Source organism: Macaca thibetana, chromosome 10, assembly GCF_024542745.1.
Source record: "Macaca thibetana thibetana isolate TM-01 chromosome 10, ASM2454274v1, whole genome shotgun sequence".
Taxonomy (NCBI): domain Eukaryota; kingdom Metazoa; phylum Chordata; class Mammalia; order Primates; family Cercopithecidae; genus Macaca; species Macaca thibetana.
The window spans coordinates 33,355,640-33,382,592 of NC_065587.1; the positions used below are offsets into that span (position 1 = coordinate 33,355,640).

The following is a 26,953-nucleotide window of genomic DNA, read 5'->3' on the forward strand; positions in this document are numbered from 1 at the left end:
CCGTCTGCTCAAACACAGAGCTGCGCTTTTTTTTTGCGAAGCATTAGCTCATTTGTGATCGCTGCCAGCTCTTAAGACAAGGACTCTAAATTAGTGTCAGGCCTTCCCTGTCATCTTGAGAAGAGACACACACCACTTCCACAGGTGGTGTGTGCAGGGTGGCCCTCATCAGTGACGAGCCTGAGACTGTCTCCATGCCTGCCTCTGTTACACCCCAGTCTGTTTCCACAGAGCAACTGGAGGGATTTTAAAAGGTGTGACTTGGATCTCACCAATGTCCTAGCCAGTGCCGTGCAGACAGAGCCCACAACTTTGTCCCAGGTGGAGAGAGCATTGCGTGTCCGCCCCAGCCTCTGCCGTCAGCTGCCCCCAGTGTGCTGCTCTCTTTGCTCCAGTGTCTTTCCATCCCATAAGCGTAATGAAGCCACTGCTCCTTAGGACGTGGCTCTGCTGTGTCCTCTCCTGGAGTACACCCCCTGGTCTCCACAGAGTGAGCTGCATGTGGCCCACATCTCCATGTGGCGCTCCTCAGAGAGGGGTCTGGCTCTTTTGAAAGAGGGCAGCTGCCCAGGCACCGGTGCGCCCGTGTGATTCTCCATGCAGGGCTCGCACTGTGTCATCTTACCCATGCATCTCGGGAGAACAAGTCTGCCTGCCTGGGGCTCTCGGTGTTCAGATCGGTGGCTGTCATACAGTGGCACTCAGGCCTGGGTGAGTGAATGAATGGACGGCCCACTTGACCTTGGGTTTGCCCTGTGGCCATCTGTTTTCTCCATTTCCCTTTTCCAGTCACTCCCGTATTCAGTTATCAGGATCCTTAATTTGGACCATTGAGAATCAAGTCACTTGACTGAATCACCCACAATTCGTAGCTAATTTTTAAAAACATAGCAAGGCTGGGTTTACCACTGAGGCAGGCATGGTAGTGTCGTGGTAGTGCAGGCTCTGGCACCAGCATCCTGGACCACATCCGCCTCTGCGGTTCACTGACTGGGGGACACGCTGGGCAGGTCGCTCGGCCTTCTGTGCCTCACTGAGGAAGAGGTGGATACTAATGGCACCTGCGTCACCGGCTTGTTTGAGGATTAAATGAGTTGATAGATGGAAAGCAGTTAAAGTAGTGTCTGGCACTTGGCAAATGTTAACATTAAAATTAGCTTCTTTTTTTTTTTAAATAAGCAAAAAGTGCCATCGTCTTGAGTTTGGGAAGGGATATGGGGAGATGCGCATGATTTGTGCCACCTCATTTAATATCTCCACCTATGAAGTGGGTACTGTGTTCATCTCCATGGGAGGAGACATGTTCCAAAAGACAGATGAGTTCACACGGCTGCTGAGCAGTTGAGACGGTGTTGGAACTGAGATCACGCTTAGCGCTCACGTTCCTCGCGTCGTCTGTACTGCCTTCCTAGAGAACACAGGTTGCTGGAACTTTCTGATTAGCCTTGGAGATCTTGTTTCTGAAATGTAAACCTCCTTTCTTTATTAGTTGAGGATACCAGAGCAGGGTTCAAGGAGGATTCGGTTGAGTTCAATTGAGTTAGAGTTGAAGATCTGGGATTCCACTTTTGCAAAAACAAGCAAATTGATGTAGGAAAAAAATAGAAGGAAGAAATGAAAGCCATGATAGCATTTTAGTTTTCTGATACTGTAAGAAGCAATGCTCTTGGTTACAAGTAATAGAAACCCAGTGCAGATTACAGTTGCAGCCTTAGCTTTACAGCTTCCGGCCAGATAGCAGTCCTCAGGGAAGGGCTGCCCCTTCCCTCACCTCCCTCAGCATCCCCATAACGTCTCCAGCGAGCCTGCCTTTAGCCACATGCCAGTCCCCAGAGCACCCTGTCCTGGGTGGGGTGGAGGGAGTGAGTCGCTGAGTGGCCTGGGTCATGTGTGACTGGTGGTGGAAGCTCAGGCCACGTGGTTGCCAACCCCTGTCAGAGTCTCATGGAGGAGGGAAGGGTATTTCTTAAAGAATGAGATACAAAACAGACCAAAACAAGTAGCACATGATCCAAGCACTCGTACATCTTATCTTATCCTAATTATTGGTAGCCAACATGTACAAAAGCTGAGTGGCTTATTCAGATGGAAAAGGAAGTTGTGGCCAAGCTCCAGGCGACAACCCATGGCTCCACCCCCCTGGTGGAGAAACAGGCGGTAAGATTGGCCGGCGTTTGGCCGTCAGGGTCAGGTGTCACCACTGTAGAGTCTCTGCATCCTGACCAAGTGCCAGTAGCCAGTGAATCGTTCTGAGAAAGTATACTAGGCATTATGAAAAGTATTTAAAATCTGTGTCTTCCTAATAGATTTATTCAGCATTGGATAGGAAGTGCAGGTAAAACAAGTCAATTTCTCTGAAGGAAAAGAAGAAAGAATCAGATCATCAGGGAAAAGGAAAGGGAAGAATGCCATCTTACCCTTATTTTCTTTGACATTTAGGTCCTCTTGTAGCTTTGAGATCAGGGAAGCTCATTTGTCTAAGAAGCAGTCTCTACAAATGAGGAAAGTGAAATGAGATTACTTCTGTTTCAGCAGTTTTTATAGTAGGGTTTATCACTTGAGATTCAAAAGTCTTCGCTCTTTAAGTGAGAGTAAAAAAATGACTCTGTGGGTTAGTTCCATTACCAAAGTCATGGGGAAATTCAAGTCCAGTGTTGTTCAGATTTTTCTGACCACACTCCCCATGGGGATACACATTACATTGAGACCCAGACACAGCTGCAAGTTCCAAGAAGTAATGTTTTATTCTCATCGCGCCACAGTACACTCTAGTTTCGTTTCGTTTCGTTTCGTTTCTGTTCTGTTCTGTTCTGTTCTGTTCTATTCTATTCTATTCTATTCTATTCTATTCTGTTCTGTTCTGTTCTGTTCTGTTCCATCCTACTTATAGTCCATTGCAGTATTTTTTGTTTTCTAATGTCCTTTCCTGCTGATCCTGACCCTCTGAGGGGACTGGGAGGGGGTGAGGGATAGGGTGCAGGAGGGGGAGCAGCAGAGATGGGCCTGTCAGAGCCGATGCCTAGCGATGCCACACCCCTGCAGCCTCCACGCCTCCACCCCTGCAGCCTGCACCCCGCACTTGTATTCATTCTTGCTTTCCCCAGCAATGCTACTCCCAGCGTTTCATGTGACCACATCTTTGTTCCTCACACACTGCCACTTTGTTTGCTGGCCCTGCCACACAGGCCTCACATCTTCGCTCTGGGCACTGATTGGGTGATGGCTCAATGGCCTTCACATTCCCAAAGGAAAAGACCCCGTTCAGGCCAGGGGAGAGGAGGGCTAGAATCAAAGTTTACTGGGAGAAACTGGCTTCCCAGTAAACCAGAAAGCTGGGCCCAGGGAAGGCTGGGTGGCTTGATGGCCTCCTGAGGCTGGAGGAGATGGAAAGGAGTGGCTGAGACCAGGGAGGCACGTTCAGGATCAGTGCCTGGCTCATCACCTCTGTCCCTGCCTCTTGCTGTCCACAGGTAAATTCTACTGTAAGCCACACTACTGCTATCGACTCTCTGGCTACGCACAAAGGAAGAGACCAGCGGTGGCTCCCCTGTCTGGAAAGGTAATGGTGACCGTCCTGTAAGTGGGGGAGAAGCAGTGGGTGTTGCAGCAGTGTGGCTATGGGCCAAGGGCGGCCAACGTGCAAAGACCCCTGCAGCCTTGCCTCTCCTGGAAGTGGGGAGGGCCCGAGACGCAGTGGCACCCCAGGTGGGGAGGGAACCAGCTTTTCATGGATGATCTGAGGTTGCCTCGCTAAGGTGAAGGCTCCACCTGCCGCCTGAGTGGGACCCAGGAGATGATGCAGCTCTCCGTCTCAGCTGCGTAGACATCTGCCTTTGTCAACACACATCTTTCTGAGAGGACACCCTGCCACTGGGGTGATGCCCACTCATGTTCCACATGATTAAAGCCTCCCCCAGAAGGGCAGAGTGGGAGAGAGACTCTGTCCGGAGGATCCCTCTGCTCCTCGGTGACCCCACCCTCACTCCCCACAGCCAGAGGGCACCATGCCTACAGGGCCTTTCACTCATTCTGTGAGTTATTTGAGAACTTTTTCCTTTCTTATGCTCTCTTTAATGAGGGTGGCTTCTCCACCTCTCTCTGCCAAGGTGAACCCAGCAGTCTCTTCAGCATGGCTGCCACCTTGTCAGCACGCCTGCCTGTCAGTCCCCCTTGAGGGCTTCTGTTGCCCGCAGAGGGACTTGCAGGAAGAGGTGCACCTGGGTGGAACTAGACGTTGATTCCTGGTGACTCAGGAGGCTGAGATGGGAGGATTGCCTGAGCCCAGGAGGTTGGGGCTGCAGTGAGCTATGATGACGCCACTGCACTCCAGCCTGGGCGACAGCAAGGCCTTGTCTCTTAAAAATAAATAAACAAAATTTAAAACCAGCCTGTCAGATTGTCAGTGCCTCTGGGGCTTTGAGGATTTGAGTGCATCAGTCGGAGCCACTCTTGTTTTTCTCATGAACTTTCCTAGGAGGCCAAAGGACCCCTGCAGGATGGCCCCACCACAGACGCAAACGGACGGGCCAACGCCGTGGCCGGCTCGACTGAGAGAACCCCAGGTAGCCTCACTTCCTTGTTTGGCTGGGTGGCGCGTCACTCCCTCGGCCTCTGTGACAAGGCCAAGGGCATGAGCCAGCACCTCCAAAGCAACATTTCTTCATTCGGGCATCAAGTGGCCCAAAACCCTCTGGACTCCTTTTTCATGTGCCAGCTGCTTGCGTTCGGAGTCCCCTTTCTCTATGGCCTGTCGGAGGTGCTGGTGCAAATCGGAGGGGAGTTCCGCTGGCAGGCTGTGGCCCAGTGAGGGGGCCATCCGGTGGGCGGCAGAGCCGTGAAGTGCGATCCCTCAGCCCCGTCCCGCAGCATCACACATGAGGGCGGCCCTGGTCCTGTGTGGGTAGACAGGAGCTTGCAGGCACTCAGACACTGCTCCCATTACCACTCCTGATGAGGCCAAGGCCACTCGGCCCCTCATGCAGTTTGCTTCCAAGCTCCTCTGACGGCCTGGAGCTGCGTTGATTAAGCCCCGTGGTCTGGCTTTGCATTCACCTTCACTTAAGATTCTGCGTCCTGTTCCGCGTCACTGTGTGTGGATGAGCTGTGGCTGCTCTCCTGTCTGCCCTGCACCGTGATGGGGCATGCCCCGTCCTGACCCCGTGGCCACTGGGCTTCTCATGAGGTCCCAGCCCTCACCTGTCCCACTTTCATGACCACTTCCTTGTGTTGGGAGGTGAACAAAACCATCTCTACCTCTAAAAACACATTTATTCTTGTCATAGCATGGCAGGACTTGCCGGGTTTGTGGGTACAAGGCCTGTTGGGAAGAATTATGTAGGTTTTTTCCTTAAAATGGCCTCTCTCGGCTCCATGTAAAACTTGCCTGAGATGCGTCCGCAGCTCCACAAACTGCTGGGTGTTCTGAGTGTCCCACGTGCAGCTCCAGGCGGTTCACAGCCCAGGGTCACTGGAGTAAGAGGGGGCCAGCAGGGCTGTGTTTCTGTCTGTCACACTTTCCTCTTGTTCAAAACACATGTATCTCAAGCAGCTATGTACAAAACTCGTAAAAATGGAAGATGGTCAGCCAATGCCAGGAACTGTGGAGGAGTTGGTCATAGAATTCCTGTGGTGGGACAAGAGAATTACCCATTTGGCCCTCACTGAGAGGTTCCAGAGATGCTTCCTTTCCCTTCCCTAAGAGCTGGTTCATGTAGGCCTTGTGGTGCTCATTCTGGGAGAGGGAGAAGTGCCCAGAGGCCAGGCGGCACACCCTGGGAGCACTGAACTGGAGGCCGAGACCCAGCAAACCCCCGCCAAGCCGGGTGAACTCAGCTTCTGCTACTGAACGTGCCCTTGTTATAATCTGAGCAAATTGTTTAAGTGCCCTGCAGGTGGGACCAACATTTTAGAGCCATGTTTCAACCATTAATGACATTTAAACCTTCTGCAGTCTTGAAGATCTTTATAATCTGTCTTAAGTACCAACAGGCCTTTGCAGCTGACACTCTCAGAGCACGGGCAGAATCACTGGTAGAGGAAAATAACCAACAGGGTCTAGGCAGAGACTTCGGCTTATGCTATAGAATATACATTCGTTTGGGGAGAGCGCCACCTTGTTAGTCTGGGCCCTGTTTCAGCAGAGATGGATTTTCTGAGGAACCCGACTACTCAGTAGAACAACTCAAAAGAGATTAAACTTTCCATTTGGGTTTGGAGTACAGAACATTCTTTAAAAAGAATGAAACACAACGAAGTTTAGGTTATTCCTGAATGAAGCCAGGTTTGCTGACTTTCCCATCTGGTTCAGGTTGCCATTCTTGCCATCTAATTGAAAGTATAATGGGTTTCAGGTTTTTGGGAGTTCTAAAGAATTAAGGGTTCCACAGAGAAGAAGAATGTTCTACGTAGTGGGGAGAGAGGGTGAGAGCTGGCAGTGTGATTAAAGGACAAAACCTCCAAGAAAGAGTCAGAGCCCTGAGGACGTCTCGGTCCACGTGGCTCTCGATCCTGAGCCAGAAGGTGACTTGGTATAGCACGGGAGTTCACAATGTGGTGTCCTGAAGGAATCACAGTGTGGCCCCATACAGTTAATGACAGGCACTGTCCCCCAGCTTAGGCGGCAAAGGTCAGTGAAGCTCAGGGCTGAGGGGCTCACCCTCCAGCAGCTCAGAGTCCGGAGCACCTTCCCGATGAGCTCCCTCTGCTGCTAGCCTCGGTCGGAAAGGAACAGGATTATGGGCGGTATTTTATGGCTGGCGTGAAATAGATACCTTTTTCTCCTTTGATAGAGATTTCCTTCTTTAAATATGAAACTGAAGCTTTGATGACTTAACTAGACTTCCTTTTGAAAAATTTCAGAAAAGCTCAGGTGTGGCTGGGCGCGGTGGTTCACGCCTGTAATCCCAGCACTTTGGGAGGCCGAGGCGGGTGGATCACGAGGTCAGGAGATTGAGACCATCCTGGCCAACATGGTGAAACCCCGTCTCTACTAAAAATACAAAAAATCAGCTGGCGTGATGACATGCACCTGTAGTCCCAGCCTTTCAGGAGGCTGAGGCAGGAGAATCTCTTGAACCAAGGAGGCAGAGGTTGCAGTGAGCCAAGATCGCACCATTGCACTCCAGCCTGACAATAGAGCTAGACTCCATCTAAAAAAAGAAAAAAGAAAAGGGAAAGCTGAGGTATTTCAGGGCCCCAGAATGTATGTGGTAGAGACTAGTCATTAGCGCAGACCCATGGTAGCCACCTCCGCTGTGTGCTCGACCGGAAGAGGCCATGATGAAGGCCTCGATTCTCTTGTGTGTAACTCAACCATCCTCCGTAGACCTACGTCCCCAGGAGGCAGGGCTGGTAAAGCTATGACTGGGCAGTGTTTGACCCAGCTGTGCTTTTACTCTGTGCCTCCTCTTTATATTGTGGCATTTCTTCTCCTTTATGTTCTTTTTCTTTCTATGCCAAAATTCTTGCTATTGCCAAAACAAAAACAAAACAACACACCCGTACCCAATTAAACCCACAGTTCAAAGAACCCACACTAGGTCGGCTTTAAAGTGTTGTCTTTCTCTGGTAACCAAATCTGTACCTGCTGCCTAATTTAGTGTTTGGGGGCATTGTTTACAGTATTTTTGTTTGTAATGTGCTTTTAATATAGAAATTCTCTTTTTTGTTCTTAAATCTATAAATGCTCTGTTTCCAAGCTTATACTTAATACTGCATATTAGTGGTCCTGGCACAGATTTTCTTACCCTGGCCTCGTACTATCCACCATGACTTTAGAAAAAGTTTGAACAACAATAGGCAGAGAAAGGAAATCCCCAAATGGGATTATTTCCCCCTGGGACATAAGAAGTTTAGTTGCAGGTTTCTTGAATTCGTTTTTGTCCAGAGGAATCTTCTTTTTATCTGATATGGTCGATAACCAAAAATGAAGCAGGGCAGCCGAAGGCATAGCCGGAAGGGAACAGAAGACCTTTTTCCGCCGAGTGCTCATCACCGGGTTCGTTGGCAGTGCCGGCCAGAGATGGAAGGGGAGAAACACATTAGTTTCCTCTCATCTTACGAAAAAGATGATCTGGAGTTAAAAAATGAAGGTCACAAGTGGCAGTTGCCTGACCCCTGTCCCCAGACACTCCTTTCCTGATAACCTTGAGGTTCCATAGTTCAGATCCTGAATGGGCTTTTAGGAAGTACAGGCCTTTCCCACACCAGCTAGAAGGGTAGCCAGGCAGTAGAATTTCATTCAACCCTAGGGTTCCCACCTGACAGAGGGAAGTTAGGAAGTCTTACTGCTTCCCAGGTCCTCTTCCCTTCTAGGCATTTATGGAAAGCCTTTTAGTAGAGCAAAGGGAACCTCCCCCTGGGACTTACAGTAATAATAATAATTGTGAAGCTGTTTCCAAAGCTTCTTGTTCTGGTTCTCAGAACCACGGGAGCCTCACACTGGGGAGCCGTACCCAGGTCAGGGCTTTGAGGACACACAGCAGCCTAAGGGCAGCATGCCTGTAAGGAAATGAGTGGGTGGGTATCTCAGAAAAGCAGCAGCACACACCCCCAAGAAATGGCCCCAAGAGCAAACTAGGACAGCAGGGGCTGCTGCCACCGGGGCACCACAGAGAGCCGGGCACCCGCCTCACGCGTCTTCTGTCTGGCTTGCACACTGGCTCCACTGAGTTAGCTGTGTGAGCTCACTCCTGTCTTTTGGTGGTTAGTGCATCTTCAACTCTTTTCTGCAGGACACTGGAAGATTCTTAGGCCGTCCCAAAAGGGGTTCCACCATAGCCTTGAAGGTCTGAGCAGGGCACCAAGGGATTCACTTTTCTCCCGAGGCATTCAGCTTGGGGTGCATGCGGGAGGGGCGGACAGCCAGCCGGCTTCCCGGCGGCAGTACGAGAGCCCAACAGGAGAGGATTAGCTGTGCCAAGGAACACTCCGCTGCTGCCTGTCTACTGCGGCACTCGGGTGTTTTCATATGAAAGAGCCCTCGCTGGCCCCCGTCCCCCCGGAGCAGCTCTCTTGGCTTCCCCATAGATCAGAGCAGCAGGGCCCTCGGGTCTGCTTGGCATTCTCAACAGTCCAGGCCAGGGAGGGCCTCACCCCCCAGTCGCTCACAGCTCTGCTGTGACACCGTCATTTTCCTCAGAGCCTTGCTGGTTCCGAGAGTCTGGGCAGTATCTCCTGGCCTACTTGTGGCCTGCCCTCTCCTTAGCCCTGAGGTCCGTAGCCTCTTGCTCTCCTTTCTCTGAAATAAGTCATTCGGAATCCTGGTGCCTACAGAAAGGAGAGAAGGAAATAGGGTGTGGGAGGCGCAATAAGTGACAATAAATTAAGAGTCAGTAATAAGGATGGATACATAGATGTGCATAATTTTCAAATCTTAGCCCTTGGCTGCTGCTGCCTTCCCATTCCCCAGCAAAAAAGGGGAGGGGATGTTTAGAGCAATGCACTGAAGCTTCCAGCAGGAAGGTGGGGATTGTGTGGAATCAGAAATGGGATTCCGTGCTGCCCATTGGGAACACCCTGGAAAATCCCCTTTGGATCTCAGTTTCCTTCTGAAACTTCTTGAAATCTGTTCTCTTTTCTCAAAAATTCCTTGTCAGTTTCCCTAATTAACACACTGCCTAAGAAGAATGCCGTAGCACAGACATGGAAGGAGAGCAAGCTATGAAAATGGGCCACTCTATTTTCATGCTAAAAAATAGGGCAGGATAATGCCGTATAGGACCCAGGTCCCACAAGTGCCCCCGAGATAAAAACACCCATGTGGGGCTCTGAAAGGCAGCAGCCAGGCAGAGAGTTCAGGACGAGTCTCTCCAGATTCCAGCCCCTTTCACAAAGCCCTGAAACCTCCTTGAGACTCAAAAACCAGCCCTTGCAGCTCACTCAGCCAAGCTCCTCACAAGTGCCAGCAAGTAGATTAGTCATAATGAAACAAGGGGCGGCGAGGCCCATTGGCACTCCTGCCCAGGTCAGGTCATGGCACTGTGGTCTCCTCTCACCACCGCCCAGAATTCTCAGCACCCTGTTGGCTGCCAACACCTCTTTCTTTATAATTGCTCCTTGTCTCCTCACCGCTTACCTTGGCGGGAGGGGGTGGTAGGCTTGTGCGCAGAAACACCTTTCATTGCCCGGGAGGGGACGCGGGCCTCCAGGCAAATGGGACTCTCCATCAATTACTTCCGGGTTCTACCAGCCACGTGAACGCCAGCTCCCTTTTACTTCCTGTGAGCCAACTTCCACATCGCTTTGCAAAAGCAGTTTATGGACACTTTCTGAATATTTTGGGGGCACTTTAATGGGTCTCCAAGAAGGACAGTGGGCAAGAGGGTGAATCACTGCCAGCATCCTCACCCTAACTCAGGCTAGCTAAGCCCAACCTGGTCACTGATGTGCTTGTCCTCCCGACAGTAAGAAATGTGCCATGCATAGGCAGGATGTGCCCAAAACAGGAAGAAGGCACGTGCCCCTCAGAAGGCCCTCGTTGGCATGAAAGGGGAGTTTTGGAACACCCTTCCACAGACTGGGAGTCTAGGGCCCCAGCTCCGCCTCGCTGCAGACTCTTGGGGACGTGCAGGGACAGCTACTAGAAAAATCCTTACAGAACTTCTCTTGGCCTCTTGTGTTTTCTTTACCTCTATTTCTTTCTGTACTTACCCAGTTCTTTGTGCTTCTACATTAATCACATGAGACTGCCCAGGTGTGACTGTTAAGTGACTGATTTCCTTATTCTGTGTTCTGTAAAACATCAGAGTTACTGCCACTTGATCACTCTTATTTCATAGACAGTGCAGCCTGATTTCTTTTAGGTCCATGCTTGGAACTGTTGGTCTTCAGTAATTGTTTTACATTGAGTAGGCCCTGTCCCCAGAAGAACCCAAAGCGTTTCAGCCCAGTGCCTCCTTCCTCGCTGGGATTCTGGAGCCTTCTGCAAGGTTAGATTGTCCCTGCACCTGCATCTATCTCAGTGTTACCCCGCCTCGGCCAGTGCCAATTCCCCAGGAAAGGAAAACCAGTGGAAGGGCACGGGCCCTGAGTTGTTCTGGTGACAGGCGCTCCTTAAGGTAGAATTAATTCCTGAAGACCAACACCAGGCAAGGTCCCAAGGGCACGGGGACTCAGGGCTTTCGTGGGTCTGGGTTTTCCTCAACAAAAACCTGGCGAAACCAGCGCCGTTTTCCTGGCAGAGGCCTAAATGAGTATGTTTTCATGCTGTTCTGATGCTTTTCCGAGGCTAATGAAGCCAGGAACACTGTATAAGAGAGTTCCAGAGAGGGGCGTAGCCCTGGCGTTTGGTTGTTTCTTAGAGCTCAAAACTGAAAACCAAAAAGCATGATGAGCCGACTCCTGCACCTGAGGGAGAAGAGCCAAGCCGCAGGGCCGTGTTCCCCAATCTTGCTGGCACCAGGGTCTGGCTTCATGGAAGACAGTTTTTTCACAGACCGGGGTGGGCAGTGGTTTTGGGGTGAAACTCTTCCACCTCAGATCATCAGGCCTTAGGAGCATGCAGCGTGGGTCCCTCACATGCTCGCTGCACAAGAGGTTCCGGCTCCCGGGAGAATCTCGTGCCGCCGCTGATCTGACAGGAGGCGGAGCTCCGGCTGCTACACTCACTAGCCAGCCACTCCCCTCCTGCTGTGCGGTCTGGTTCCTGAGAGGCCGTGGGTCTGTGACCCAGCCGGGGCCACGGCACAGGGGGTGGGGACTCCTGTCGGAGTAGTTTTCGTGGACAAAGTACAACCTGGTAACCAAGGAAGAGCTGGTATCAATTAACAGGATTACAGCGGCATATTTATTTATGGTTGCCCTTTTCCCCAGAACTAAGACTCTCAAAAGACCAGGTTACAGTGATACCAGCTATAAAATTTCTTTCCCACCATTTTACTACCAAGAGACTAGGCCAGCAGGTTATTTTAAAAGTAAACATTTTCTTCTAGAGTTTCATCTAATATGAATTACTGTGAACTAGCTACTGCCTGCCTTTTGGCCAGTTCAGCTTTCTTGGGGCATTGGCGTTGGTAGAGGCACAGGAACGCTGGGGTGGAGGGTGCAGGGACAGGGCTCTGGGATGTCAGAGAAACAGGAAGCACTGGGTGCTCAGTGAGGAGAACGAAGGGCCAGGGAGGCAAGAGCCAGTCCGCACTGGTTTGCTGTGTCGCCGAGAGCCAGTAGCCATCCTTCGTGCTGCTGAAAAGACCGTGCTTAGGGCTTGTCTGTGTTTGCAACCAAGAAAGCCCTCTTCTCTACTGAAATACTTTCCCCAAATAAAAATAGACAGTAAAACTTGCAGTGCCTTCATGCCTGCTGTTTTCCCCACGGGTGACTGATGTTGGTCAGTTAGCCATGGGGGCCCTTGCCATGCTCACTCACAGAAGACGATGCTGGGAGACACAGTAGCGGCAGCAGCAGTAGCTAACATGTAGCACACGCTGTGTACAGGCCCTGAGCAGATGCTTCATGTAGCTGACCTTGGATCCTCACAGCAGCCGTAAGGGAGGCCCCGTGTTGCACATGGGGAAACAGGCACACAGGAGTTAGGCATGCTTGGCCAAGGCCACGTAACCAGTAAACTCAGAGTTGGGTAGAGGCTGTGCAGAGGACACAGGAGCTGCCGTTGATCGTTCCCTGCGCCCGGGCTCGGCAGCGTGGGCGAGAGGCAAGAGCTCTTTGCATAGATGCCCTGGAGAAGCCAGTGGGTGTCCATTTCATTACTCCTGGAAAATACAGTCTCCCAATTTATTTGACAACCATCCCAGAGTTGGGAATGTGCCTTTGGAAAGACAGCACATGAAGTAAAGGCAAAGGATTTCATCACTGAGGTGCAAGGGAGGAAGTCGTCAACAGAAATGGAGGAGAATGCTGCCATCTGAATTGACTGTAAATAATATGAAATGGACCTTCTCTTCATTTTCTCTATATCATCCCACGTTTTGGTCCTCTCAAATCAAGCCTGAAGTTTTGTTGTGAAGAGTAAGCCCTTCTTCCTTCATCCGTCCGCCCTGCCGGTGATGTGGAGGAAGGGGGAACATGTTTGGGGGATGTTTTTTCTTCAAGTTCCAGTGTCACCGCTTCTAGCTTATCAATCTGTTGGCTTTTCCTCTACCACCTCATTTTCTGATACGCTTCAAAGGCCTGAGTGATGGTGGAGCTGACCCTTCCATGGTGTTACAGCTTCACAGCTGCCATTCACAGTCCTCTTACGACATTGCCTGCCCTGGGCCTGTGTGGGGTTTGGGATAGGGGAGGAAGGGATGATTTTGTAGCTCTTTTTGTGCTGAATATGGACGTTCTGATCTACTCAGGTTTGGGCCACTCTGTACTGAACTCACACGTAAAGGAACTGACTCTTCAGTCTTTGGGCTAAGTGTGCGTGGGAAGTCCTGGTTGCGCCTGCCAACTGCAATGTGGTTCAGCACAGAGAGGTTTTCAAGAAGCCTCCTAGGCATGCGCGGCACGGCCTGGCCTGACTTCGGCAAGGCACACTGTGGCAGGGGCCCTCAGAGCTCTCAGGTTGGAGGTTTCTGGAAAATGGGGAGAAAGAAGAGTTGAGAACACGGAGTAAAGGTAGATGTGTTTTTCCATGCCACGTTCTCCAGTGAGTTTTCTTCCTGGGTTTAGTGAGGCATCCTGCTGTAATGTCCAAGTAGAACGTTCTGTCTGTCAGAAGCTTCTAGCATCCAGCCAGGAGAAAGTGAGTGAGAGGGCGAGAAGCCCATCAGATTCATCTCTGTGGTCTCCTTTAATTCCTGCGGCCTCACGCACATGACACACATGGACGGAGGGGTGGGGGATGTGCAGGTGCCCTCCAGGGGCATTGCTGGGAGGAGCAGAGTCGCCTTCCATCAGTGGAGTTGTGCCTTGAGACAAGGGGAAGTTCGGGCGGCTCATGCAGCTACTTGGGGTACAGGTGCCCAGCGAGTGGCAGGGACCACATTTGTCACAGCATGCACCTCTGTTGTGGATTTCCTGTCTGTGGACAGCAAGCCCAGAGCTACCTGTTCACCAGGCAGTCCTCGGTTGGTCCTCCGTGTACTGCACTCCTGCTGGTCAGGCATTGCACCTTGGCAGCCACGGTGAAGGGTCGTGAGCTCACCACTCTGAATGCAGCTGCTCAGATCAAGCCACAGTCAGAGGGTGCGGAGAATTGGTTGGTCGGCCTGTTTGGTGAGAGATTAGAAATGACTTGATCTAACTTGTAAGCCAGGGCTTCTCCAGCCCAGCACTTGGGCTGGATCGTGGACGTCTTGGGCTGGATCCTGCTTTGCTGTGAGGGCTGTCCTGTGCCTCGTGGTGTGCCGGGTATATCCCTGGCCTCTCCCTGTCAGACATCAGTGGCACCCCCTCCCCAAGCTGTGTCAATAGAAAATGTCTCCAGGCATTGCCAGGTGACCCAGGGGAAAAATCACCGCAGTTGAGAACCACGAATCTGGACTACAGTTAGAAGAAAGGACGTGACCTTGACATGCTGTCGGCCTCAGTTATATTGTGGGAGGAGTGGGAGTGGGATAGAGGAGTCCATCAGGATAGAGGGCGGCGAGAATCAGAAAAGTGATCCAGAATGGCGTTGCCAGCTCCCAGCCCAGGCCTCCAGACCTGTCAGCCCCCACAGAACCGTGAATGCACTTCCCGGTGGCTGTGCTTCCTCAGAACACGTCGGGACCCCATACGAAGACTGCGTGCTGTAGGACAGACGGTGCAGATCATTTTAGAAGGCAGACCTACAAAATAAAAGCGGAGATCCTGTGTTGTTTTCTGTACCCCAGTGGATGGGCACACCCCTTGGTGGTGGTCCCAGCCTCGGAGAATGGAGCTGGGTCTCAGTAGAACCAGCACAGATCTTGAAACAGAAGATGTTAGTTTGAGTTTCAGTTCTGCCACCTGTCCTGCTTGCCGTCATCACCTCTGTGGGCCTCAGTTTCACCACGTATAAAATTTTTAAATGAAGAAAAATGCTACCTGCTCCTCTGTCTGCTAAAGTTGTTGTGAAGAGCACATAAGAGGTATGAAACTTGTTTATTTAAAAGCATTACAAGAGTATCAAATATGATTGGCATTGGCAGGGATTCCAGGAAATGCTGGAAGAATTGGAGTGAGGGTGAATTAGAATGGTTTCTACTGGCTGTTTACAGGTCTCACTCTCTGGCCTGTGCCTGCTGTGGGGTTAGAACAAGGTGGCTCATTGAGCCAACAGAAACTGGGGGAAGCAGAAGAGGTGTGAGCTTGGCTGTCTCCAGGCTGCAGCAGAGTGGGCTGGGGGCGTTGACCTGCGTTGGGTGCCAGCTGTTTGAAGCACTATGAAATCTCTATGGGCTGCTTGGCTAGATTTGGCATTGCTTTTTCCCTCAGCCTGCGTGAATGGGATGTGAAGGCACCTCCTGATTCCATGACACCCTAGGGGCTCGTCACTATAGTAACAAAAGCACAAACAATCCTACACAGGATTTACATTAAGCTAAATACTCCTTTTTTTTTTTTTTTGAGACAGAGTCTCGCTGTGTCACCTAGGCTGGAGTGCAGTGGCGTGATCTCGGCTCAATGCAGCCTCCATCTCCCAGGTTCAAGCAGTTCTCCTGCCCCAGCCTCCTGAGTAGCTGGGATTACAGTCACATTCTCCCACGCCTGGCTAATTTTTGTATTTTTAGTAGAAACTGGGTTTCATCATGTCGGCTAGGCTGGTCTCAAACTCCTAACCTCAAGTGATCCTCCCGCCTCAGCCTCCCAAAGTGCTGGGATTACAGGCGTAAGCCACCAAGCCCGGCCTTCATTAAGCTAAATTTTCAACTCCTAACCTGAAAGTCGGAAATGTGAGTGGGAGCCAGGTAGCTTTCTCTTAGGCAGAGCAAGGGTTTATGTGTGGTCCCAGGGCTTGTCTGGGGTTGCTGGTTAGACCCAGGAGCCTCGGTGTTACCCTGTGGCCCATTTGGAGGAGAGGAGGGTACCTGATTTCCTCTTTTGGAATCAGTGCGTGATTGGGTGCTTTATAGGTGATGATAGACCTGCAGCTGCTCAGCTGCTGCTGCTGATGCAGAAAGGGTGCCCCGAGCCTGGGCTGTGCGCTCCTGCACCGTCAGCCTTTGTTCTTAGTGTCTGTCTTCTCGTTAAGAGCCTCTCCATCCCTAGACACTAATGATTCTCTTCCAGGCTAGCCTCAGTGATCCCCTGACAGGTGAAAACGGAAGTGTGACTGTGATCGATGTTTCTCTTCCAGGCTGGCCTCAGTGGCCCTCTGACAGGTGAAAATAGAAGTGTGACTCTGATAGATGTTTCATAGGGTAGCCTTGGACACTGCTGCAGGCAACTTTCGTTTTTTTTTTTTTTTTTTTTTTTTTTTTTTGAGACGGAGTCTCGCTCTGTAGCCCAGGCTGGAGTGCAGTGGCCGGATCTCAGCTCACTGCAAGCTCCGCCTCCCGGGTTCACGCCATTCTCCGGCCTCAGCCTCCCGAGTAGCTGGGACTACAGGCGCCTGCCACCTCGCCCGGCTAGTTTTTTGTATTTTTTAGTAGAGACGGAGTTTCACCGTGTTAGCCAGGATGGTCTCGATCTCCTGACCTCGTGATCCGCCCGTCTCGGCCTCCCAAAGTGCTGGGATTACAGGCTTGAGCCACCGCGTCCGGCCAAGGCAACTTTCATTTCTTTCCAGAAATCCATCTGCAGCTAGCCAAGGGAGTATGTATATGTGATTTTATGTCTCTGAAAGAAAGGCATCTGAACCTATTTATGAGAGAGCCTTTTGTTGGAATGTGGGTTTGTCTCTGTGGATCCTGCGATGGAGACTGAGCCTGCCTGAGGCTGTGCGGCTGCTCACTGGAGGGTCACATCAGAGCTGGCTTTGGAGGCATTCTGGACTGCGAGGGCCAGGGGCACTCTGCTCTGGAGGACGGGAGGGTTGGAATAGAGCCCGGAGTCTCGGGAAAAGCACGTCAGCCTGGACTTGCTCATGCTGATCCGTGTCCTCCTCTGCCCTTCCCCCGCCACGTGTCAACACTGGGCCCCTTTCTGGTGAGCAAGCTGCTTCCCAGAACCAAACTCCTCTCTACCGTGAAGTCAAGTGCTTGTGTCAGGACATCAAGCCATTCGAGGCAGTCTCTTTTCAGAACTCTGACGCCCTCTGTGCCATTGGCATCTTGACCAGAATTTCTCTCTTGAGTGCTATGAGAACTGTTGCTATCTCAGTAGACTTGCCCTTTCCATGAGTTGGCAGCTCCCATTGGTTCTTGGGGCCCTGCATAGCACGAAGCGACCTGACAGGCATAGTGGTCATAAAGTCTCTGCGTTAAGATGAGGAAACCAAGGCCAGAATGTGCTCAACATTACAGTGAAGCGAAGCTCAGACACAGGATTAGAACTCTTCAGCCTGATCACCTACTCAAAACACTTTATGGACTATCTACCCTGATGCACTGATGGCTTCAGGAACACAAAGATGATGAGAATAATCGCTCTCCCCAGCGGAGCCTCTGGTTTTGGAGTCCATTCAGACCTGAACAGAAGGGGAGGGATGCCCTAATAAAGATGCGTGTAAAAGCCCTTCAAGGGTGCGAAGTGGAGCCAGAAGCAGGATCCGGTAACGACAGCAGAAGTAGGGGAGAAGCCATCCTTCCTGTCTTCACCTGCCCCTCAGGATTTGAGAGGTCAGCCCTGCAACTATTGACTTGACGGATTACTTGTTATTTAACTGTAGGGAACCTCCAGTTCATGAGCCACATATTTGAACCAAAGAGTTAAAATATTTCAAACCCCAGTGTATAACCACTACCCTTTCTGAGATCTTACCCGGCTACATCCGGGTGGGCAGATAAGGAAGATAGACAGCTAGAGCACAGCACTCATGCAATTTAAGAGGAGACCCAGCTGAATTCCAGTGCTTTAGACATGTCCACAGTCTCCCAACACCAAGAAGCAGCCATCAGGAAGGATGGCCTGGCCAGCTGATACGAATCAATTCAAGGTTTACCTGTGAGATAGTATAACACACGAAAAACATGTTTTCAGGAGAGCTGCATGACACACCAGTGAGTTGTATGTTACTGGAGAAGTGGGTTTATAGCTTAAAAGAAACCTCTTTGCCTTGACCAGATACATTGATGTGTGCCAGGATTTCCATCTGCCAAAAAGGCACCTTGGGAGATGATGTGATAATAACAGTAAAAATACCCTAACAGTAACAAACTAACTTGGTCAGGCACAGTGGCTCACGGCCTGTAATCCCTGCACTTTGGGAGGCCGAGCTGGATGAATCACCTGAGGTCAGGAGATTGAGACCATCCTGACCAACATGGTGAAACCTCATCTCTACTAAAAATACAAAAATTATCTGGGCATGATGGCATGCACCTGTAATCCCAGCTACTCGGGTGGCTGAGGAAAGAGAATTGCTTGAACCTGGTAGGCGGGGGTTGCAGTAAGCTGAGATTGTACCACTGCACTCCAGCCTGGATGACAGGGTGAGACTCCCTCTCAAATATATATATATATATTCCATTCTGGGCCAGGCACAGCGGCTGACACCATAATCCCAACACTTTGGGAAGCCAGGGCAGGAGGATCACTTGAGGCCAGGAGTTTGAGACCAGCTTGGGCAACATAGCAAGACCCTGTTTCTTAAAAAAATTCAAAAATTAGGTGTGATGGCGCACACCTGTAGTCCCAGCTACTCAGGAGGCTGAGACGGGAGGACCACTTGAGCCCGTGATTTCGAGGCTGCAGTGAGCCATGATTGCACCCGGGCACTCCAGCTGGGACAATAGAGTGAGACCCTGTGTCAAAAATAAACAAATTCCTGCATGCTCGAGTGAAAGGACTGTTAGAGACTAGGGTTAGCCTTGGCTCTGGCTCAAGTGAGTCTTTGGACATGTTATTCAACATCACTGACTCAGAACCCTCAGTGTAATCACAGGGACTTGTGGGATCTTGTGACGTTCAAGGCTGCGTGTGTAACCTGCCCGTCGTCGTGCCCGACACAGGCAGTCACTCAACAAACACTGCTGCTTCTCTCTCATCGCCCGCTTCACAGGCAAGAAACACCTCATGTCATGTGATCTTGGAGAACTCCTGTGAACACACACTCCGTGCCAGTAGGAAGCCACAGAAGTTGTTTGTTGGAGGCAGCGTGTGAGGACAGAAACCACCCTGCCATAGCAGTGGCTTAGAAACTTGCTTTCCACACATAGCTCTGGGGCTTGCCCTCCTGGAATGAGAACATAGCTGTCAACGGTACAAAAACGTGAGTCCCATCAAGCAGCCTGCCAAGGCAAGTGACTGGGGCAGCAGAGGAGAAAAGCCCAAGTTGGTGGCAGCAGGTGTCTGAGAATGAGCGCAGGAAGACCTTTTGTACACTGTAGGTCTCTTTAACAAACCCTCTGAATCTCTCCTCCCCGGGGGTGACCTCCTAAAAATAGGCTAGAGCAGATACCAGATGACGTGCAGCTTGACCGGAGGAACAGTGAAGTCCCCGAGGCAGGTAGTGACCCATCCCACTACTTCAGATTTCTTTTTTTTTTTTTTTTTTGGAGACGGAGTCTCGTTCTGTCGCCCAGGCTGGAGTGCAGTGGCCGGATCTCAGCTCACTGCAAGCTCCGCCTCCTGGGTTTACGCCATTCTCCTGCCTCAGCCTCCCGAGTAGCTGGGACTACAGATGCCCGCCACCTCGCCCGGCTAGTTTTTTATATTTTTTAGTAGAGACGGGGTTTCACCGTGTTAGCCAGGATGGTCTCGATCTCCTGACCTCGTGATCCGCCCGTCTCGGCCTCCCAAAGTGCTGGGATTACAGGCTTGAGCCACCGCGCCGGGCCACTACTTCAGGTTTCTAAGTCAGGATGGCACCCATGTTGCCAATGGGATCTCCTGCGGGAACTTTAGCTCAAAGGAAGATAGGAGCGAACCAGTATCCGAGCTGATTCTTCACTGTATTTTGACCAACCCAGATCAAGGCAGCGGGGTCCTTCTCAGCTTCGTACATTCCGTAGGCCTGGCCCTAAACAGGAAAATGTCTGGGGAGACACGGTTCCGAACGTTTCAGAACAGCCGCACTTCACTTGGTTTCATCCCTGTTTCCCAGTGTGTGAGGACATGTGGGGGAATGTAGGGACTGTATTGTTTACAACTTGAATGGGGTCAAACAGATGGAGGCATGGGTCCCCCTTACAGCCCTGTCCATGATCTGGGCTCTGTGCGAAGAGGGCATCCCGATTTCACAGGGTGATTTTGTGAGTTTCTGAGAGCAGTGGATCAGGCAGCACGAACGTGACTGTGACCAGTTTTGCTGCGGACTTGGGAACTTGGACTCATGCTGCCAGCCTGGTCATCTCTTCAGGTTTCTCTTCCTTACATCTCCCCTGAACTTTGCAGTTCAGAATGGGTTCATGGCTTGGTGCTTCCTTTAGTTCAAGAAGATCGGGGCGGGGAAGGCTTTGGGTGGACATGTGGGGAAGGCAGCTGAAATGACGTTAGCTGGGTTGGGCGTGGTGACTCATGCCTATAATCTCAGCTACTTGGGAGGCCGAGCTGGGAGGATTGTTTGAGACAAGGAGTTCAAGACCAGCCTGGGCAACATAGTGAGACGCTGTTCCTACAAAAACACAAATAAGAGAAATAACCAAGATGAAATGATGTTAGTTGATCTTTCTTCAAAGTCACAGCAAAAATACCCAGTACCGCCTGGTAAAAGCAGCAGCAGGAGTGACAGGGACTAGCTTAAGGAGAATCTCTGAATTCCATAATGGCAGGAGCATACTTCTCAAATGGACGAGTCATTTCTTTTTTTTTTTTTTTTTTTTGAGACGGAGTCTTGCTCTGTCACCCAGGCTGGAGTGCAGTGGCCGGATCTCAGCTCACTGCAAGCTCCACCTCCCGGGTTTATGCCGTTCTCCTGCCTCAGCCTCCCGAGTAGCTGGGACTACAGGCGCCCGCCACCTCGCCCGGCTAGTTTTTTTTGTATTTTTTAGTAGAGACGGGGTTTCACCGTGTTAGCCGGGATCGTCTCTCGATCTCCTGGCCTCGTGATCCGCCCGTCTCGGCCTCCCAAAGTGCTGGGATTACAGGCTTGAGCCACCGCGCCCGGCCAAGAGTCATTTCAAATCACAGCTCCATTCTTGCCGGAAGGTGACCACAGTGGGCCCCTTTTATCTCCCTGGGGTCATCAGCCTCTCTTAGCAGATGGGTGACACCCATACGCTATCCAAATGTGGGCCGCCCCAGGGCACAGATCTTGTCTGCTGTGTCACTGGCTGGAAGCAGGCGGTCAGGAAACATTTGTTGAATCAGTGATGGGATGAATGAACCCCTGCAGCCATCCTACTTACAGACGTGGGAAACAGGACGGGAATCAGTCTCTGCACACAGCACCTCTCCCTCAGTCCTTGTCAGACTCGGATTCCATTCAAACTTCCCCAAGCTTATAAAGAAGGAAAAGAAAAAGGAATGGCAAGACAGGCCAGAAAGAGGCAGAAAAGGCCCTTGACATACTGATTTCCGATGTGACACCCTTCTCGGTGGCCCAGAGCCCTGAAGTGCCCTCAGCAGCTGCCCTGCCGAGTACAGGGGCTTTGCCACCACGGCAGCGGGGAGGAAGAGGAGCTGCCTGCTGAGGCCCTGGGCAGACCCCGCCTGTTTATATCCTCTGCACCCACCTATGCCTCTCCAGGAGTCAGGTGGAAGCAAATAAAGCTCCCTGCCAGCTCTTGCCCGTCAGCCAAGAGCAGGTTGTCCTGTTAGGAGAAACGTTTCTTCCAGAATGATGTATGGAGCTTGTGCAGGCAGTGATATTCCAAAACAGAACCTGAGGTGAGGCCCAGAGCCGCCTTCCTATTTAGGATGTGGCCCAGATCCTGGGAGCTATTTCCTTGTGGTATGTGTGGGGCTGTAATTGGCCTCCCGGTGACCTGAGAGCTGCCTGCCCTGACCCAGTGAAGACTTGGCCTTGGAAATGATTGCGGATCTCACAATCATTTGTGAAGTGATCCCGCGTTGAGCTGGAAAGTCTGGAAAGTCGCTGTTGGGTTGTTGCTGCACTAAGGCATGTGAAGTAGAGGGCTGGGGGTGGGGCCCGCTAGCCGGACAGGCAGGGTGGACTTTGGCTTTGCAATCCAGCACCTTGCAAAGCGCGTCATTACATCTGCACTCCTGCTGTCTCCTGGGCTCTGCCGTTAGTTGAGGAGGGAGGAGGTCACAGGGCCGTCTTCGCTGCCCAGGCCCCCACTGTTACTGCTTTCACTGTCTTGGTTTCTCATCACCGTCTGATTCATCTGACAGACAGCCCCTTCCTCAGGACAGAGAATCCGGGATGCTGATTATTTTGATTTGTTTGTGCGTGTGGTTTTGTTTTTTTTGTTTTTTTGTTTTTTTTTAATTTCTCATGGCACTTTGAGATGAAGGGCTGGCAATGTGGAGCATATTTTGGCAGTTGGTGAGTTTGGGGTCCTTGCCCAGTGTCCTCTGAGTGCCACCTTCCCTCTGGCCTGCCAGTGTGCCTCCGTGTCCCTGTCTCGCCACAGGGTGAGCCGGAGCTCTGTGTGGACCTGCTCCGTGGCCTGGTGGGTCTGGCACAGGAGAGGCAGCTGGCCTCCCACCTCCCCTTTTCCACCGTCCCCCGAGCAGCGTTTCCGCAGGCTTTCTCCGGGGACTGGCGTGTGAAGTACCTGCACGGTTCCCAGAGCTTCTGGTTTCTTTTTTGTGGGTTGTAGCCAAGCCGCAGATTAAATCAGCGTTTCCCCTTCCAGAGCCCCGGCCCTGGGCTTGGACTGCCACATGCCGTTGCCTGACAAGCCATTGGTCTGCGGGGTTTGCAGAATCTCCAGGGCAGTAACAGTGGGAAGACTGAGTGCCTGACATTCCAGATGCCAGATTCTCTGCTCCAAGAAGCCTGCGTGAAGTGCTGTGTCCCTCACCTGGAAAATTACAGCGGGGAGGAGACAGTGGTGAAGATGCCCAAAGGGGAAGGCTAGGGCTGTTGTCAGTCTAGGGACAGCATGGCGATCTCCTGAGTGATGCCTTTCCTCCTCAGGTTCAGATCTTGGCTCCAGGGCTCACTAGCTGTGTGAACTTCAGTTACTTCATTTGCAAATGACAGTGCCTCACAGAATGTATTTATCTTGCAGCCGGCTAACTCCATATGCCTCCGGAACACATTTCTTGACTCTACCAGGCATGCTCACTCACCTTCTCTGTGTTCTCCCTTGGGACCACGTGCGTACTCACGAGGCACGTTGGACTGAAATGATTTCTACAGGACCCTCTGCTAGCCTGCAGCTCTTTTAGAGTAGAGAGTGTTTTAATCTGCTTTGTTTTCCATGGTCCTAGTAGCATGCTTGCCGGACAGTATGAGTTACCCACGCCAAACAGACATCTCTTGGATGTTTTCCTTCCTGAGTGTTTGTTCACTCTACTGTAAAATCGCTTCCATCTGAATTGTTGCTTGTTTCCCGGAAGTGATGGTTCTTACCCTGTTGTTCTTCTCCCATCTGAAAGAAATATCCCTTTTTATTCCGTGTTTATGGAATTCCCAGAAAGCTGATTCTTGGGTAGTTGCTTGATCTCCCTTTCTCATCTGCTTTCCGTTGAGTGGCAGTTGTCAAAAATAAATGATGGAAAGAATCGAATGGCGCCGCAGTCAGGGTATCCTCAGGCCTCTCCCCTTCATGATGGGGAGGCTGTGGATTTTGAGGAGAAGGAAGGATGGGAAGACTGGTATTTGGGGATGAGGAGCTGGTGCAGTTAGGGCCTTTGCTCTCCCGGGGCCTGGGAGGGCAGGTCTGGAGAAACTTGAGGCCGGATGTGTCAGAGTTGTTCTCTGCCTCTTTTCTGCATTACCTGTAGTGCACATTCCCTCACCTTCCAGATGCCCTAGCCCAGCATCATAGCATATTCTTCTGTGCCCTGAGCTCAGTGTTGGAGAATGGAGCAGTGATGTTTAGAAAAGACCCCCACCAAGGAGCCAAAGGCTCAAACAGGTGGGCACTGGTACAGGGCACCAGTGAACCCAGGTATTCGTGTTTTGCCCCTTCATCACACCATTACCTGAATCTGTATATAAATACGCCACTGGATCTTGCTTTTCTAGTAAAGATTCTCTAGTAAATTTGAAAGATGCTATTTGCTGGAGGATGCCAGTAATTCCAACAGATGTGCCAAGACCTTATCCTGTGACTACCGGGGTTCATTAAAAGCTCTTTCTGAGGCCGCCACAAAGACGTTCAAACACTGCACACGACAGAAGTGCAGGCCTTCAGAAAACACTTCACGCACAACCTGTCACAAAAATTGCTAAATCACCCACTGCTTTCCTTTAGCCGGTTTTTGCCTGATGGACCACCTGTCTCTCAACACTGGCTTGTATGATGTGGCATGCCAAAACCCAGCGTTGTCTCCTAGAGCTTAGAATGTTGTAGGAATCGGTAACCTGCCCAGCCAGGATGCCAGGCCAGTCATGACCTGCTGCCTTCGGCACCTCTGCACCTTCTTTGCCTCCTTAAAGGTCTGGTAACACGGCCGGGCGTGGTGGCTCACGCCTGTAATCCCACCACTTTGGGAAGCCAAGGTGGGCGGATCACAAGGTCAGGAGATGGAGACCATCCTGGCTAACACGGTGAAACCCCGTCTCTACTAAAAATACAAAAAACTAGCTGGGCGTGGTGGCGGGCGCCTGTAATCTAGTACTTTAGGAGGCTGAGGTGGGTGGGTCACGAGGTCAGGAGATAGAGACCATCCTGGCTAACACAGTGAAACCCTGTCTCTACTAAAAAACAAAAAATTAGGCGGGGCACGGTGGCTCATGCCTGTAATCCCAGCACTTTGGGAAGCCAAGGCGGGCGGATCACGAGGTCAGGAGATCGAGACCATCCTGGCTAACACGGTGAAACCCCGTCTCTACTAAAAATACAAAAAATTAGCTGGGCGAAGTGGCTCACACCTGTAATCCAGTACTTTGGGAAGCCGAAGTGGGTGGATCACGAGGTCGGGAGATAGAGACCATCCTGGCTAACACAGTGAAACCCCGTCTCTACTAAAAAACAAAAAATTAGGCTGGGCACAGTGGCTCATGCCTGTAATGCCAGCACGTTGGGAGGCCGAGGCAGGCAGATCACGAGGTCAGGAGATCGAGACCATCTTGGCTAATACAGATCAAGACCATCTTGTCACCATCTCGGCTCACTACAAGCCCCACCTCCCAGGTTCACGCCATTCTCCTGCCTCAACCTCCCAAGTGGCTGGAACTACAGGCACCCACCACTACGCCTGGCTAATTTTTGGTATTTTTAGTAGAGACGGGGTCTCACCATTTTAGCCAGGATGGCCTTGATCTCCTGACCTCGTGATCTGCCTGCCTCGGCCTCCCAAAGTGCTGGGACTGCAGGCGCCCGCCACCAGGCCTAGCTCATTTTTTGTATTTTTAGTAGAGACAGGGTTTCACCCTGTTAGCTAGGATGGTTTCAGTCTCCTGACCTTGTGATCCATCCATCTTAGCCTCCCAAAATACTGGGATTGCAGGCATGAGCCACTGTGCCCGGCCAGAGTGATGGGATTTTAAAATCACCTGGTGTGACCCCACACAAAGGACTCAGGCCGAGGTCGCCAATGATGCTGAAACCACAGGATGAAAGGATGCAGGCAGGGCACCCCGTGGCTTCTGGGCATCACTCATGGAGGACTGATGGGGAAGTGTGCCTGTGCGTTGGAGAGAGGCCTGGGCGCCACCTCCTTGAGCGGTCAGGCCTGGTGTCCTTCCTCTGAGCAGCGGTGCTGCAGTAGGGGCAGCATCACCCACGTGGCCTTATAAAACAGAAAGTGCCTTATCTAACCATGAGGAGACAGATCTGCAGGCAGCTGGCTGGGCCGCCTCAGTGACGGGGCACGTACCTGGTGGGGACTTGGATCCCGGGGCAGGCCACAGTGGGGGACGCACCTGGTGGGGGCCTGGATCCCTGGGGCAGGCCGTGGGGCGTGAACCTGGTGGGGGCCTGGATCCCTGGGGCAGGCTGTGGCAGGGCGTGAACCTGGTGGGGTCCTGGATCCTTGGGGCAGGCTGTGGGGGGGCGTGAACCTGGTAGGGGCCTGGATCCCTGGGGCAGGCTGTGGGGGGGGCGTGAACCTGGTGGGGGCCTGGATCCCTGGGGCAGGCTGTGGGGGGGCGTGAACCTGGTGGGGGCCTGGATCCCTGGGGCAGGCTGCACCGGGGATGCCCTTCTCAGGCAAGGCTGCTTCAGGGGCACCTGGCTCCTGGCTGCCTGAGGTCTGTCCCACCCCCCTCACCACCAGTCACCCTTGCGGGGAGACTGTGTGGTGCCCTCTGGGGGCCGGGGTTCAGGGTGATGAAGGAGAGAGAACGCCCTGACCTAGAGGGCAGACAGGGCCGCTTTCCTTCCTCCTATATAGCGAAATTCCCACTCTCACGCCAGGGTCCTCTTCTGGCCTGTGGCAACTCCGTGAATGCTCTGGCCTTCGGCCTGCCCCACGTCCTGGCAGGAGGGCCCGCAGCCTGGGTGTCAGCCCCCACCCCCACGCCCCGTCTGTGGTTGGAGCTCAGTGTGGTGCTTCTGTGCTTGTCCTGCAGGTTCAGGCGTGAACGGCCTGGAGGAGCCCAGCATCGCCAAGCGGCTGAGGGGCACCCCAGAGCGGATCGAGCTGGAGAACTACCGCCTTTCCCTGAGGCAGGCCGAGGCGCTGCAGGAGGTGCCCGAGGAGACTCAGGCCGAGCACAACCTGAGCAGCGTGCTGGACACGGGCGCTGAGGAGGACGTCGCCAGCAGGTCAGCGCACAGGGCTGCAGGATGCCCACCCGCCACCCAGCCCTAACAGCCTCCTTACCTCTGTGTGCCTCAGTTTCCTCTCCGTGAAGGGAGGTAACGTAGTTGCCTCCTCAGGGAATTGGCGTGCGGGGAGAGTGAGTCCATGCCCTGACTGTTGAGAGCAGCACTTGGCTCACGGAGGCCTTGCAGGTGGCTCTGCACAGTGGCCTCACTGGGTC

The 26,953-nt window shown here is 52.1% G+C and overlaps 1 protein-coding gene across 11 annotated transcripts in view; it reads left to right on the forward strand.

Moving 5' to 3' along the window:
• The window catches only part of MICAL3 (microtubule associated monooxygenase, calponin and LIM domain containing 3), a 232,758-nt gene that overhangs the window by 151,327 nt on the left and 54,478 nt on the right, over positions 1-26,953 (forward strand). For all 11 annotated transcript variants that reach the window (XM_050746022.1, XM_050746012.1, XM_050746011.1 and 8 more), the window contains 3 exons: positions 3,471-3,559; positions 4,475-4,562; positions 26,540-26,735. In XM_050746022.1, the coding sequence (XP_050601979.1) occupies positions 3,471-3,559; positions 4,475-4,562; positions 26,540-26,735 (373 nt within the window). The remainder of the gene's footprint in view (positions 1-3,470; positions 3,560-4,474; positions 4,563-26,539; positions 26,736-26,953) is intronic.